General features: G+C 46.5%; 1 protein-coding gene across 1 annotated transcript in view; it reads right to left on the reverse strand.

Annotated features, from left to right (window-relative positions):
* The window catches only part of TGFB2 (transforming growth factor beta 2), a 62,937-nt gene extending 50,581 nt beyond the window's left edge, over positions 1–12,356 (reverse strand). The window contains exon 1 of the mRNA XM_080616616.1: positions 11,175–12,356. Coding sequence (XP_080472742.1) covers positions 11,175–11,517 — 343 coding nt within the window. The 5' untranslated portion in view covers positions 11,518–12,356. The remainder of the gene's footprint in view (positions 1–11,174) is intronic.
* Positions 12,357–14,520: the final 2,164 nt, after the last annotated feature.

Consider the following 14,520-nt stretch of genomic DNA (forward strand, 5'->3'; position numbering starts at 1 on the left):
CCTACTCAATCTCCACAAATTTGGTAATGAGTGGTCAAAATAGCAAGTGAAGGTTTAAACCAGATTTGAATGCTAGAACTTGCAGCTAAACAACTTAAAACACCAAGATACTTGTTTCTAGTGAATGTAATTAATCACCAGAATAATCTATCAGGTATGGTGTGAACTCTCTTTCAGAAAGGAATTAGTTTGGCTGAGAAATGCAGGTGGGGAGAACAGTAGGCCATCTTAATGGCTTCCAGCCTTTTAATTCCTAAATGTCCATTCTAACTTAAAGCCTCCTAGAGCAACAACAGTCTCACCCTTTCTAAAATACAATATGATATCAACTAGCCATTAGCTGTGAGTGTGAAGAGACCTGGAACATCTTCAGCTGAGAACAATATCTCAGCTGAAGGAGATACTCATTTCATCCCTGTTCTAAGGCACCATTCACCATTTCAATTTTAAACCTTCTTGTATGTCTAACTGTCATTACATTAAGGCACTTTATGGCTCTGTAGTTTCCTTAGATTAAACAAGAACCAAGCCTTTTGGTTTTATGTCCTACATCAAATGGCTTGGGATCCAACCTCATCTCACCACAACATGGGAAGTACCACATGGCTAAAAGACAAATCAAGGTTTTTCTTTTCTTTTTAAAAAGAAAACCCAAGCAAACAAAAGCCCAACAACCTGTGGTGGATGTTAAGTCCTCCCAGGCTTTGAAAACTATATAGTAGCAGTACAAACATCATACAAAACAGCATCCAGGACATTTCTAATCAACAAAGCAGATTTACCTGACTCAGACTTCATCTGAACAAAAAGCTGGGATTCTCAAAGGGTACAAAGGAACCACTTCTTGAGGTGCTGCTGAAGTCCCCAGCCACAATGACTGTTCTGTTTGCCTAAACAATCACTGCACAGACTCGGAATTTCAAGCCCACAAGGAAAAAAACGAGAGTGGCTTTACTGACTCAAATTAAATTGCTCCAGTTTTTCATCAATGCAAAAAAGCACCTCAAAAGTTAACTTATTATTTCATAAGCCACTTTGAGACACAGCTAGTCAGAGAGGCTTTACATAAAGCCACTTGCATCTGTTCCTAAACTACTTGGCTTTCCAGCTTGTAAACTCAGCATACGTCATGCAGCAAACTAACTTTCAGAAGTTGCTCTCCCAGCTCCACCTCTCTAGAACTGACTTTTAAGACTTGATTGATAACACAAAACCACCCTGTTGGCTTAGCCCTGACCTTTCTTTACAGTCCAATGCACAGAGATTTGCCACATTCTTGTTCACAGCCTCTAGATTCCTCCCTGCTTCAGGCACTGAGGTCTGATTTTGCACGTGTTCATAAGAAGCCTCTGGATGTGGTGTGATTAGCTTCTAGACAAAAACTCGCTGTAGGGAGGATGACAGAGATATATTATGGCATGTTTATTTGCCAAGACCTTTGCAGTCATACGGTCATTTGTTTTAGACAGAGGGAGATGTGGAATACCTAAGAAGTATAGGACATGAACTCATGCCTCCTTTGCATTCTGGCATTCTTGCCATATTGCTGCCATATGCTGTTCCCAGATGACATCTGCCATCAAATGCTTCCATCAATAAGCTACTAAGGTGTTTATTTTAAAAAGTGAGGGTTTTTTTCCCTTCCAAAGCCTTATGCAGAAGAACATCTCCAGTGGCAACTCAATAAAAGGGAAAGCACCACATTACAGCAACACATCCCAATGTATCTTGAAGATGTGTCCGTTCCCCGAAACAAAGGAACAGCACTTAATACCTGATTCAAAGACTTTTGCAGTCAATGGAAAGCCTTCCAGTGTTTCAGCAGGCTTTGGACCAGGGCCCCTATTCTAGGGAACATACTCTCAAAAGGCAGAAGAATGGAAAGGTCTGGCTGTATCACATGTATAGCTAGCTGGCCTTGTGGCAAGTGTGCATGAGGCAGATTCCTTTCCAGACTCTACCTCAACAAATACGCTTCCAGCCAGAGAAAATTAAGTCTCCCAATAAAGTGGGTAAATAATAGGACTCCAGCTTGGAAGGAGGTAAGTTCCTTCAGACATATGATATTGTTCTAACTCATTCTCTGGCCACCTTTATAAGGGTCTCTTTTTCTAGATTCTTTTGGGGCTCTTTTCTTCCCTGATTAGCAAGGGGAATGTGAAATTTCCAAATACATGGCTCCCAGCATCTGGAAGAAATGTAAGCTGGGATGGGGGAATCCAGATTCAAAGAGGGAGAGAAAGCTCAGACACCCAACAGTCTGTTCCGAGTCCATCCTAACTGGGACAAAGCTGCTCCCTTAGCTCCCTTCTTTCCAGGCTGTATATCCTGGCAGGGAGCCTTCTCAGTTCCTATCACACCACCAGATCAGAACAGCAGATTCTTTTCAATAAAGCTGGAACTTGTTCCTCACTCACAAACCTACAGATGTATGTATGGCTGCTGCAATAGCCTGCCATTATACACTAAGTAAATGCACAGCAAGCACAAGTGAAAAGTACAGACATCTTTCAGCATACCTCAATGTTAAATGTGGCTACTTCACTTCCAAAGCGCGCATCAAGAAAAGCTTGAGTACAGAGCAGCGATTGGCACAAGACATATACAGCCCCTGCGCTGCCAGGAAGGCCCAGAGCCAACTACAAGAGCCAAAAAAACTGAGCTGGATCTCTCAGAGACTGGGTGAGAATAAGAACACCAAGGATCTGCACGGATCTGACACACCTCCAGGCAGTTTAAAACATCACATCACGTTGGAGAATATAATACATCTCTTATCCTTCCCTGAGAGCAAACATCCCCTGTACCCCTTACAGGCATTTGGATGAAGAAATTAGCTGCCAGTGCTACATGTGTCAGTGGATCTGACCCCTAGTATCCATAAATTTTGCTTACTAGGTAGTCATTAAGTGCTGTTTCAGTATTATCCAGCAACTGGACTGATTCCTGCATCAAATCCTCAAAGTACAAAGGCCAGTAACTGCAATACAGAGGACAGAAGTGCTCCTCCATCATCACATTCTTGGGGTACCAGAGACATCTCTCAGCTTTGCTAACCTGGGACAGCCCTGGGACCAAGCAGAGGTGGGACAAGGAGCAAAAGCCTGCCACAGGCCACGGTGAATGCCAGACCCCAGCGTCGCTGTCCCTGCTAGCATCAAAAAGGCTACATTTGCTGCATCATTTTTACACATCACTTGTAAGATGGAAAGTTCTGCAGATGTTCTTTCTCATAGCAGACATCTGGGCAGTCCTGGAGTCTTTACTATTTGTCCAAAGCCCCCCAAAAGTCATTTTATACCTATTGTGCAATGTCTACTCAAATAAGCAAGGACTAATCTCTTTTCAATTTGAGATACTGGAGATCATCTGTGGGCTCAGGATTACTATTACTGCGCAAAGCCTTCATCAAGTATGGGATTGCTAGGTACTCTCCCACCACTTCAAGAGAGTCAGTGCTGCCAAGATTTATTAGCTTTTCAGCCTCATGAGTACGAAGTCCACCCACAAGGTTGGGGGGTTTTGTGGGTAGTGTTTCTGGTTGTTTCTTGCTTCTTTTTTCCCCACCCCAAGGAATGAAAACCAACATGTTGTGATTCCCGTCTTCCACTCATTGCTATGGTAAATACAAGTTACCATCGCTATTTCAGCTGAGCTAGCTGCTGGATTGCAAATGCTATATGTAAACAAAAACAAGTAAGAGAAGGAACTTCAACAGGCTTAGCTCATCTTTTAAAATTCAAGGCAAGAGTTTAAAAAGAGATGAAAACACTGAATACTAACACCAACCAAACAGGGAAAAATAACAGTTGTAAGCCTCAAAAACTGAAATGGAAAGAATGACAGATTTACTGCTGCATTTGATGCACATAACCACTGATAGACTCTCCCCAGGAAGTGTTGAAATTGCCATCACTGAAATGAATCCAGAAGCTAAAAATTAAATTATCTTTCCCAGAACATTCCAATTTGGGCTTTGGCAACAACAGATGTTTTAATGCTTTTAAATACATGCACGCGTGTGTATGCACACAGGCACACACGCACACATATACTTTAGTACAGTATCCTCTTTCAAGCAAGACCTCCCTCTTAGTTTTCACAAAGTCAGACTGAACTCACGGTCCTTCTGCAGTCTTTTCTTCAATGTCTCTGCTCAAATGCACAACTGTCAGATTAAGCAACCCATAAGGAGTCTTACAGCAGCTCCAAGTTATGGATGAATGGTTATTTGTGGACTTGCCTGTCAAGACAGATGCGGTATTTGTCAGTGCAGTGTGGGTTAGATATGGTGGGAAGGAGCCAAACAAGCAAAGTGAAAGGTCAGTATCACGTTTCCCTTTCCCCTGCCTCAGTTCGCCTAAAAGGATGCCACAGCTTTTGCTGAAGTGTAATACAGAAGTCTATATTCATTCAACATATCATGCTTATTTGAAAAGCAATATTCTAATGTAATAGATTAGTATACATAAGCAGAAGAAAAATGGGTGCAGAGAGAACGAAGAACAGGAGCATTCTTGTGCAAGAAAGCAAGGGACAAATCTGAAACTGACAGAAAACAACACATATTTAGTAACTTGGTGATGCTTGAATCAAGACCACCCTGTGGAAGTTGAAACACAAGCACTGTTTTTCTTGTATTAAAATGCAGTATTACAAGGTTAATTCATGCTGGAAGGGACATCCAGTCCAACCTCCAGCTCAAAGCAGGGTCAGCTATGAGATCGCTTCATCTTTTATGAAGTTATTTATAATAACCTGAAGTCACCATCACACTGTGCGAGGTCTTGTATAACAACAAAAAGAGGCTCCTTCCCTAAGGGGGTCTCAGTGGGGAAAGGCTCAGCTCTACAATAAGGGTCCTGAATATGTCAATGAGCATCATACATGAAATTAAAAGGAACCCCCATTGTCCAAATTAAAACCTGAACGAGGGAGAGATGTTGTCCCCACACTCTCAGCCATTAATGTGCTGCAGGCGTGCTTGTGAGGCCTACCATCTCCTGGAAACCAAACGTGGATGCCAGCAAACCCAAATGGCAACACAAGATGTACTTCATTGGAGCCAGGAGCTTTCCAAGCAGCATGCATGAACTGCCATGCGGTTGGATCCCTTTGGAAAACCTGGCTGATTTAGACAACACTATGCTACCCACAGAGGCAACTTTCCTACTCTGGATCAACTTGCAGTGCACCAAAAACATGTAAAAACCTGCTCATGAGACAGGTCTAGCGAAGCCAGGTCTAGCACTTCATTTCTCCAGGGCCAATCCTGCGCCATTCAAGCTAGGAGAATCACAGTAGCAAACAGGCTCATGAGTCATTCATACATGCAAAAACAACTGGTCACACTGACAGGAAGTAAAACAGCCCTCCACACTAACGGGTTTTTTAACTCCTCATCCTCTTGCCCTGAAGAAATCTGTAAGTTTCTCCTCTACACCTTGCAGCCCTACCTCCTGTAGGGTTGGGTGTCCAGCTACAATCTTCACAGCAGGAAGGACAGCAAGGACAAGCACTGGGGAGCTTTTTTAAGAAGAAACACAGTTCCTTCGGATAAGACTACTACAGGAAGCCAACTGACAGCGATGCTGGAGCTAGGAACCTACTAGTCAACACCACAGGTTGAAAGGGAAACAAGCAACAGCCTGTGGTTGAAAGCAGGATGCAAACTTTCCCTAAACAGCAACCAAAACAAACTGTTTAGTTGCAACAAGTCAGCAGAAACACTGGTAACACAGTATTACAGCAAATAATACCTGGGGAGCGTATCATCCTCAAGCTAAAAACTGCCTGCTTGAAAACAGGCAGCATGCAGTTTCACAACAGGAGCAGAAACATTTGTGTGTCTTCACTCATGACTTGCTTTGTCACCATACCCTGGGGTTCCTCTCTTTATCTGTAACACAGGAGCAGTCTAGCACAGACACTGCAAAGGCAAAAGAAGGCAGCTGCCCAACAGGGTCAGTGTTCTTTGGCATCACGGGAGTACTGAAGAGCTGCATCCTTCCTCTCTAAAAAACCCCGTAAAGCATTTACTTCCCACTGGCCTCTGATGCCTGAATGACAGATTTCAATGCACAGAGAGGGATTTGAACTGTATGGCTTTGTTCATTCCTGCAAATGCACCACAAACTGGGCCCTGATTTGGGAAGCTAATTAGGCAGACACACAGCCTTAATGTTAATGGGTCCATTCATGTGTGGGAAGCTCTGCACAAGTTTCAGAACCATACTGAAGGAGCTCAACAAGGATGACAGCCACAAGTTCTCATTCATCTTTGGTGCAGACAGGAATCTCAAACTGACAGCAAAATGTTGGAAGTGGTAATTCCAAAGAAGCACAGCCATCTTGATGGCCACTACTCTTCTCACGCACTGCACCAAGGATGAGCAAGGGTAAAACCAGCAGTTAACGAAGATGATGCTCTGCTTTCTCACACCATCACCTACTCACATTCAGTCCTGCAGTGAAGAAGAACCAGAAAGAATGGCATGAGCTCTTGGCACTCCTGCTTATGGCAAGAGATGTACAGGAAGACAAGGGCACATTGCTAGATAGGTCCCTGGGGCTATACAACACTCACAGTGCCAGCAGGCTGGGGCTGTGGAGCAGCAGGGGTAGTGATGCACGTCTAACCTTCTCACTCACCAAATTAAGAGTTTAAAGTGCCTCTTTAAAACAGACACCAGAGATAAACTTAAGGAGGGTTATGGAAAGGACTTGGGAATACAGCCCTACATTTGTCCTGGAGGTCTGCTGACCTTGCAACATTAAAGAAGGGTGTCATGGGTGTTTGGCTTTTCTGTAGGCTTCAGCAACCACATACCATGCCAGACCAGCTTGTGGTCCTTCCCCGCTCCCAGCGTGGTGCCCTGCTGTTGATTCAGGAGGCAAGCAGATCACACAAGTGGTACCCCCCACCACCTGCTCTGTAAGAGTGGAAGAGAGCTCTCTTAGATTTCAGCTACCCTTCGTTAGCGCATCAGAGCATGTTATTTGATTATCCCCCTTAGAATGTAGGGGACTACTGGCCAGAAAATGACCCTGCCCCTTTTTAAAGCTATTTGCCATTTCCTGGGTTTTTTACATCACCACCCAGGAAGACTGCACTAAGTGTTATTCATGGGCAAGGAACTATTCCTCTCACTTCTTTCCTCAGGGAAGCCTTTGTATTGCTTCAGGTCTCCTCTGCAAACCAGACAGTAAACCTGGCAAGCGCCTCCCTACAACAGGTGCTCCAGAGCATAACCAGCATAGGGCCAGCATAGCTAGCTAGGAGGCTTTTAAATAAGGTATTCCTTCAAAGACCATTTCCCTGTAATCAACAACATAGGAAACCCTGAAAGATTAAGATGTGTGTTCTGCTAAATGCAAATGCACATGAGCCATCCTGATGTTAACATCACGGTAATGATACAGTCAGTGCCAGCAGACACGAGCACAGCGCTCCTGCATGAGCAATTTTGGTATCCTGAAGACAAGGAGCCCACATATGTATAATTGCTGGTAAATCAAGTCCTTGTTGATAAAGCAGAAGCACGTCATTGTGTTCAGCCAGTTTATAATGTTGTCTTTCATGAGGCAAATATTCAGCAGAATGATGGGTCTATGTAAAGCAATATTCATGGTACCAAGCGCCTGAAAAGACTAATCCTACCACTCAGTGCAATCTGGAACCTATGGAAGCTCCTTCATACTGAAGTATTTTAAAGTCCATGCAAACCCAGGCACAAACCCAGGCGAACTGCGATTTCTTAGGCTACTGAGTACTTAAGAGACCTATCTCCAACAATGCAGAAAAATTAACACTTTACCTGCATTAGCCGCAAGTCATCAGTACTGAGCGGCTCTTGACCTTGATAAAAGCTGCTATGAATGAAGATGACAGAACTGGGCCCCAGCCCCACATACATGTGCTGCCTGTCCTTCTCCAATATCCCGGTTATGCATCAGTATTTGCAATACTTAACTGTACTTGCATTAGATTCCTGTTTATTATCAGTACAATGGTGATTATCACTCAGCCTCCAATAAATAACTAGCTTCATTATCAGGCACTAGATAATCAAAGAAGAACTGATAAGTAACCAAGTTCTACAGTGATCCACCTTTCACAGAAATCAGTATTAAGCACCTGCTCAGGTAACTTCACCTGGGCACAAAACTCACAAGATCTGTCTCTGATGTGCTCAGCTTCCATACCCCAGCCCCTCTTCAAACCACTCTATAAAATAGCTCAATTTCCAGCTGCCAGCAGGACCTGGGAGAGATTCAGACCTTCAGTACCTTACCCACGCTGTCGCAAGCACAACACAGGCAGGCGTGCCTGACAGACAGGAGCTTTTTGGTTTTTCCATCTTTTCACATCTGGTGGTTTTGGGTCCGGCAGTCCTCGCCTCACTAAATATCCATATATACTCTGACTCGATGTGTCCTTAACCTCAAGTGGACTGTCAAGTCAGATGCCCCCTTACTTCCTCAGTACAAACTATGGGTAAACCTTAGCATAACTTCACTTTGAGCCTTAAACTAACAGCATGTGAAAAGATTAATATGAATAAATTCAAAACTAATCAGATCCCTTCTTTAAATGTTGACACAGTATTATTTATATCCCATAAATACCTTCTTGACTAAAATTCATCCCAGGAGATTGGCATCTTGCCAGTTCTATTCATATTTACTGTATTTATACAGTACAGTTGGCCAAGGATAATATTTAAGACAAAATATGCCTTAGGGTATATACAATATCTCTTATAGTTTTCCTTTTAAATCTCCTCATTGCTAAAAATATTTAGCCTGAACTTTACAAGATGCCCCACAAAGACCTATCAGCGATCCGTAGTGATATATTGCTGACTATGAGTATAATTAGAGCATATTTGTAATACTTGGGTTGTAGTCAGTTACTGAATGCTAACAACTTGTGGTAAAAACTGAACCGCTGCTCTTTCCCATGCCTGCCTTCCAGCAGCTTTTGACCTCCAGTGCATTCACACCGATCCCCTTCTCCCCTTGGATGCAGCAGAATCCATAGAGTTAAAAATACTTGCTCCGAGACGTCTCGGAGAAAGCGCCTGAGGCCGCCAGAGCTGCGCTTTCCATTTCTTCCTTTAGAATGTGGTGGAGCGATTCCTTCCCTTCTGTCTTTTTTGGAAAGGTTCGCTCCATCCAGCATAACTAGAGAGCAGTGGAAAAACAGTTAACCTACTTACTCTGATGTTAGCGACAGCCCTTGCACAGTAGTACTGGATCGGCGGCTTAACCACCCCTCCAATCCCAAACGTCTGATGCACTCTGTTGGTAGATACCTGCAATCTCCTTTGCTCTTCCAAACCCTTCCTATTGATACTTCAGCATGAATCTGGCCTCTCTGACAGCGATTTAAAAATAGACCCTCTTTTTGTCAGCACCATCCAAGTCACACACCACAGATATTTTAATTTTCTGGAAAGTATGCAGCTGCATTTTGGACTATTGGTCCTTTGTAGTTTGCTCATGTGAGGAAACAGGACAGACATACTCAGGGTGGGTGCATTTTACAACTCTGTGCTCTGGGGTCAACTCCAGAAACCCAAGGCACTGCTATCACTGTCCCTAACCTCTGCCCATAGGGGCTCATGCTCTGCTTAGGGCACAACCTGGTAGGTCTCAGAGTGCTGACTTCCACCAAAACCACCAGCAAACTACTACAGTATTCCAACGTGGAAAACAGGCACGATGTCTGTGTTCTCACTATGAATTACACTGAACCTCTCTGCTCATACCCACTTGGCTCCAAATAGCCTTTTTTTTTTTTACCCTTTTTAAAGTATTTCTTACCCGAGGGTAACAAGGGTGGAGTGTATTTATCATGGCTATTAAGGATGGTGCCATAATTACAATAATAAAACGGCTCTGACTGCCAGGATGTCCTGTACCTGATGCTGTCATTTAAGAATAAAGGAAGAAAGGGGAGGCAGCTGCACTGAGCACGGGCTTCGGATACCTTGGCTGGCATCCTAGGACTATCACATGCAAGATGGAGCAAGCCCCAGAGCTACAACTTACTAAACTAAAAATAAATAAGGAGAAAATGCAATTAGAAACTCTAGGATAAAGTTACCAAGATGGCTGCATTATCTATTTAAGCAAAGAGGTATGTGCTTTTCAGAAACAGGCAGCAAAGTATATAGGGCATCAAGTGGTGGGGGAGGGAAGAGAGGGAAAAGGGAGCTAAATGAAAGGAGTAGGAACTGGGCTTTGGATATGTGAACAGTGAAGTTATTTTCTGCTTCTGGTATTTCACTTTCCTCAGTGTGGTGATGAGCTAGATTCTTTTAAGGGGGTGCAGTGCTTTTTCTGTTTTCCTCTTCTATACACTTAACCTTCACCACCAAAACAAAAAGGCATGTCATTGTGATTATCAATCATTCTAAGTGGACTTGGTCAGAACATTTAGGGGTTTTTTCCCCTCTTTTCTCATTTTCTCCCCTTTTTTTAGTGTAAAACGTGGCATGGATCAACCAGAAGGTCGTTAAAAACAGCAAAAGGCAGACGGGCTGAGACAGGTTCCAACAACCGAGGCTACCCAGAAGGGAAAACTTTGGCTGTACCTGAAGTGAAAGCGCCCATGCACTGAAAGGGGAGGCTGGCTGAAGTGGGAAGAGGGGGGAGGACCTGTATGTCCCTGTACTCTCCGAGCACCAACTCGAACAGCAACCAGTCTGTGGGACAACAGAAGAGGCGCCCGTGACTTCTTTTTTAAAGACCTCCTTTTCTTCTCAGTTATGGAGAGATGGAAACCTGCCCGATCCAGACACTCCAAAGGAAACAACAGCAGTGGAAAGATATTGGCTCTTTTCAGAGGCTGCAGAGGGCTGTGGGGGAGCTAAACTCAGTGCTGGGGAGGGCTCGGGACCCTGCCCAGGTACATGGTGATGGAAAGCAGAAGCACCTTTGGGGTGATTTCAAAGCGGACTGGGGGGCCAGCTGACTCCCAGAGCCACCCAGGCATAGGCATACCCATCACCTAACACAAAACCACTACCTATACGATGCTAAGGACAAGAGCAACCCAAGCAAAGGTGGCACAACGGGATGCACAGGGCTGGTGTTTGAAGGCACTGGGCACTGCCAAGCCTCGGGGGCTAAGTTAACACACACATGCACAAACACAGAGGACTTACTTTCAGGGTAAAAAGGCTGCATGTCTATTTTGTAAACTTCTTTGGCATAATACTCCTCTTCACTCCTCTCCCTCTCGCAAGTGGCAGCTCTGTGGTTGGCTTTCTCCTGCAGCAGGTCCCTGGTGCTGTTGTAGATGGAGATGACCTCCGGGGGCACCTCCTCGGGCTCGGGGTACTCGTCCGGGGGGCTGGTGAGCTTCAGCTTGCTCAAAATCTGCCCTCGGATCGCCTCGATCCTCTTGCGCATAAACTGATCCATGTCGAGGGTGCTGCAAGTAGACAGGCTGAAAGCCACGGTGGCCAGATCCACGGTGAGAAACACGCTCAGGAGATAGCAGTGCATTTTAAGTGTTTAAATACAGCGCCCCCCCGGAAAAAGGAAAAAAAAAAAAAAAAAAAAAAAAAAAAAAAAGTTACTTTAACAACGAACAACAACTACGGAAAAAAAAACTATTAAAAAAAAAAAAGAATTGAAAAATAAAAAGGGGGGATGTGTGCAAACAAAGGGAAGATCTGCAGATAAAATGCAGTTCAGAACCGGACTGCAAGGGCGACTTGCAATCGAAACGCGTCAGTGAAAAAAAATAGCAATAATAATTAAAATAATGAAAAAAAGGGTAGGGGGGGAGCAAGTTGCTACAACTTGATAGGATTCGGGGGGCGGAGTGAGCCGGGCAGCGGAAAAAAAACGGAAGGAAAAAGCCCCCAAACAGATAAAACAAACCTGCGAATCAAGTAAATGGAAAAGAGCCCGTTCTCGGCGCGCTGGCGGGGCGGCTGGAGCGAAAAACTGGAGAAAAAAGGGAAAAAAAGTAGAAAAAAAAAGGGGAGGGGGAGGGAAATGGGGGGGGGGCAAGCGGCGGTGCTGGGCACTCCGGGAGCTGCCGCAGCCGGCGGGTCAGAGCGTGCGGGCGCGGCGCTGAGCCCCGCCGAGCGCCCGCAGCTCCCGGCGGCAGCGGCACCGCCCCGCGCCCGGCGGCGCTCGGCGCTCAGCGCCCGCGGTGGCGGCAGAGCAACACACGTGTGCGCCCGAGGGCCGGCCCCCGCGGCCGGGACAAGCGGCGGCGCCTGTGCCCGGCGGCGGCAGCAGCAGCACGGAGCGGCGGCGGCGGCGGCGATCCCGGGTCCGGCCGCGTCCCGCAGGCTGCTGCGTGCGCCCCGCGCCGCATGCACCGACCCACCCCCGCGCCGCCGAGCTCCTTTTTCCAGCTCCCTCCTCTTCCTCCTCCTTTTCCCAAACGCCAACCCCAACGCCGCAGTCAGCGAGGAGGCAGCGCCGCCGCCCCGACAGCCTCCACCGCGGATCCGCGGCCGCAGCGCCGCTCTCCTCCTCCTCCCCTTCTCCGCTGCGAGGCTGGGGCACACGGCGCGGCTCGGCACGACTCCCGGCAGATCTTAGCCGTGCTCCGCTCGGCACCCCCCGCCCGCCGGCCCCTCGGAGCTCCCTGCGAGCAGCGAACGGGTGCCAGCAGATAACATCACGGCCGCGCAGGGACTGGGAGATTTATAAGGTCTCTCCCCGCCCCACGTGCTCGCCTCGCCGCGGAGTGACGGGGAGGGGCTGCGGGGAAGCGGAGGGCTCCGACGGACACCGCCCGGTTATTTATTGCCCTCGGAGAACAGCGGAGAGGGGATTCGGTGGAGTGCAGCTGAGGTGCGTGAGCCCAGGGTGAGAAAGGAGGAGAGAGGGGAGTTAAGCAAGCAGCTCGGACAGGCTGTTTTCCTTATTAGTTATTTATTTGAGGGTTTAATGTTTCTTGCACCTATTATTAATTAGGCCAAACACCACCTTTGCCTTAAAGGAAGAATTACTTGCTTCTTGGGAATGACAGAATGATTTGGGTTGGAAAGGACCTTAAGATCGTCCAGTTCCAACCCTCTGCCATGGGCAGGGACACCTTCCACTAGACTGGGCTGCTCCAAGCCCCGTTGAACCTGGCCCTGAACACTGCCCGGGATGGGGCAGCCACAGCTTCTCTGGGTAACCCGTGCCAGTACCTCACCACCCTCAAAGGGAAAAACTTCTTTATATCTAACCTGAAATTCCCATGTTTCAGTTTGAACCCATCACCCCTTGTCCTATCCCTACAATCCTTGATGTAGAGTCCCTCTCCAGCATCCAGGGAAGCACTTGGATGTGTTTATGTGGAAGGTCACAGGGCAGAGGATGAGAAGGGGCGTACTGCTCCATCAGCAGGATGTGGTCAGTCCCTGTGCTGCCCCCCTTGCCTCACTTCTGGGCTTCGCTTCCAACCCTGCTGTAGTCAATTCTCATCGCTCCCCACTGATGGACATCCCTCCACTTGGTCATCAGTGCTACCCACCAAGCAGGGAGAAGGAGGAGGAGGTTTTGCTCCTTCTCCGAGGTCTCCTCTTCTGTCAGAAGTGAGCAAATGCATCCTCATTGCACTGGACAGAAATTCTCAAGCCCCAAATGTTTAGGCTGTGGCACCTGTAATTCAATTTTCCACTGCGTCTTTCGACCACAGCAAAAATCACAGGCTCCATCTATGCCTGCTCCAGTGCATGTGTGCAAAGCTCAGGCGTTGACCTCAGGAGGACAGCTACCCCTCTGTCCTGGAGACATCACCATCTACTGGGCATCCCTCAACCTTACGCCATACAGCTTTTCTCTCTCAGTCCATTTATCACCCCTCTACATCAACATTAACATTAGAAAGCCAGCAAGTAGCCTTTCTCTTTACCCCATCCATTTAGCCCTATATTCCCTTCTGAATTAAGTCATGTCAAGAGTTCCCAATTCCTCCCTCCCAGGTGGGACAAGGTTGTTTCTTGCCAGAGCAGGAACCTCTTGTCTCCACGGATGGAGAAACACATAGAAGCAGTACTCAAAGCACCACAGGCATTTAGAAGCAAAGCTGGGCCACTGCACAAACAGGTAGACACACATAGGAGAAGTGAGAGAGGATGACTGGGATCTGAGAGCACAATGTGCATCACATAAGGTATAAACCAGCCAAACACCACCAAAGACTTCTTCTGGCTGACTACATCTTGGGATCTGTCCTCATTCTGCAAAATGCTTGAGCATTTATAGGTATGGGTAGACACACAGACTCTGAAAGTAAACTTACTTTGTTCTTTGGAAGTGGGGGGGGAAGTACAGACAGACTGCGTCCTGATGCAAGAGCTAATGGTGCTTTCCACTTCAGTGTGTGAATTCCTGCAAGGCCAGATTAAACATCTCTGCCACAATATCACGCTTTTACTGCTGTACATGTCAATGTCCTGCTTCCACTGACCTCAAAAACACAGCTGAAGTGTCAGGAATGGCAATGCTTCGAAGATCATTCAAATAAACAAGCAAGCTCAATGTGTAGCCTCA

The sequence above is a fragment of the Psittacula echo genome (genome assembly GCF_963264785.1).
Source record: "Psittacula echo genome assembly, chromosome: 4".
Lineage (NCBI taxonomy): Eukaryota > Metazoa > Chordata > Aves > Psittaciformes > Psittacidae > Psittacula > Psittacula echo.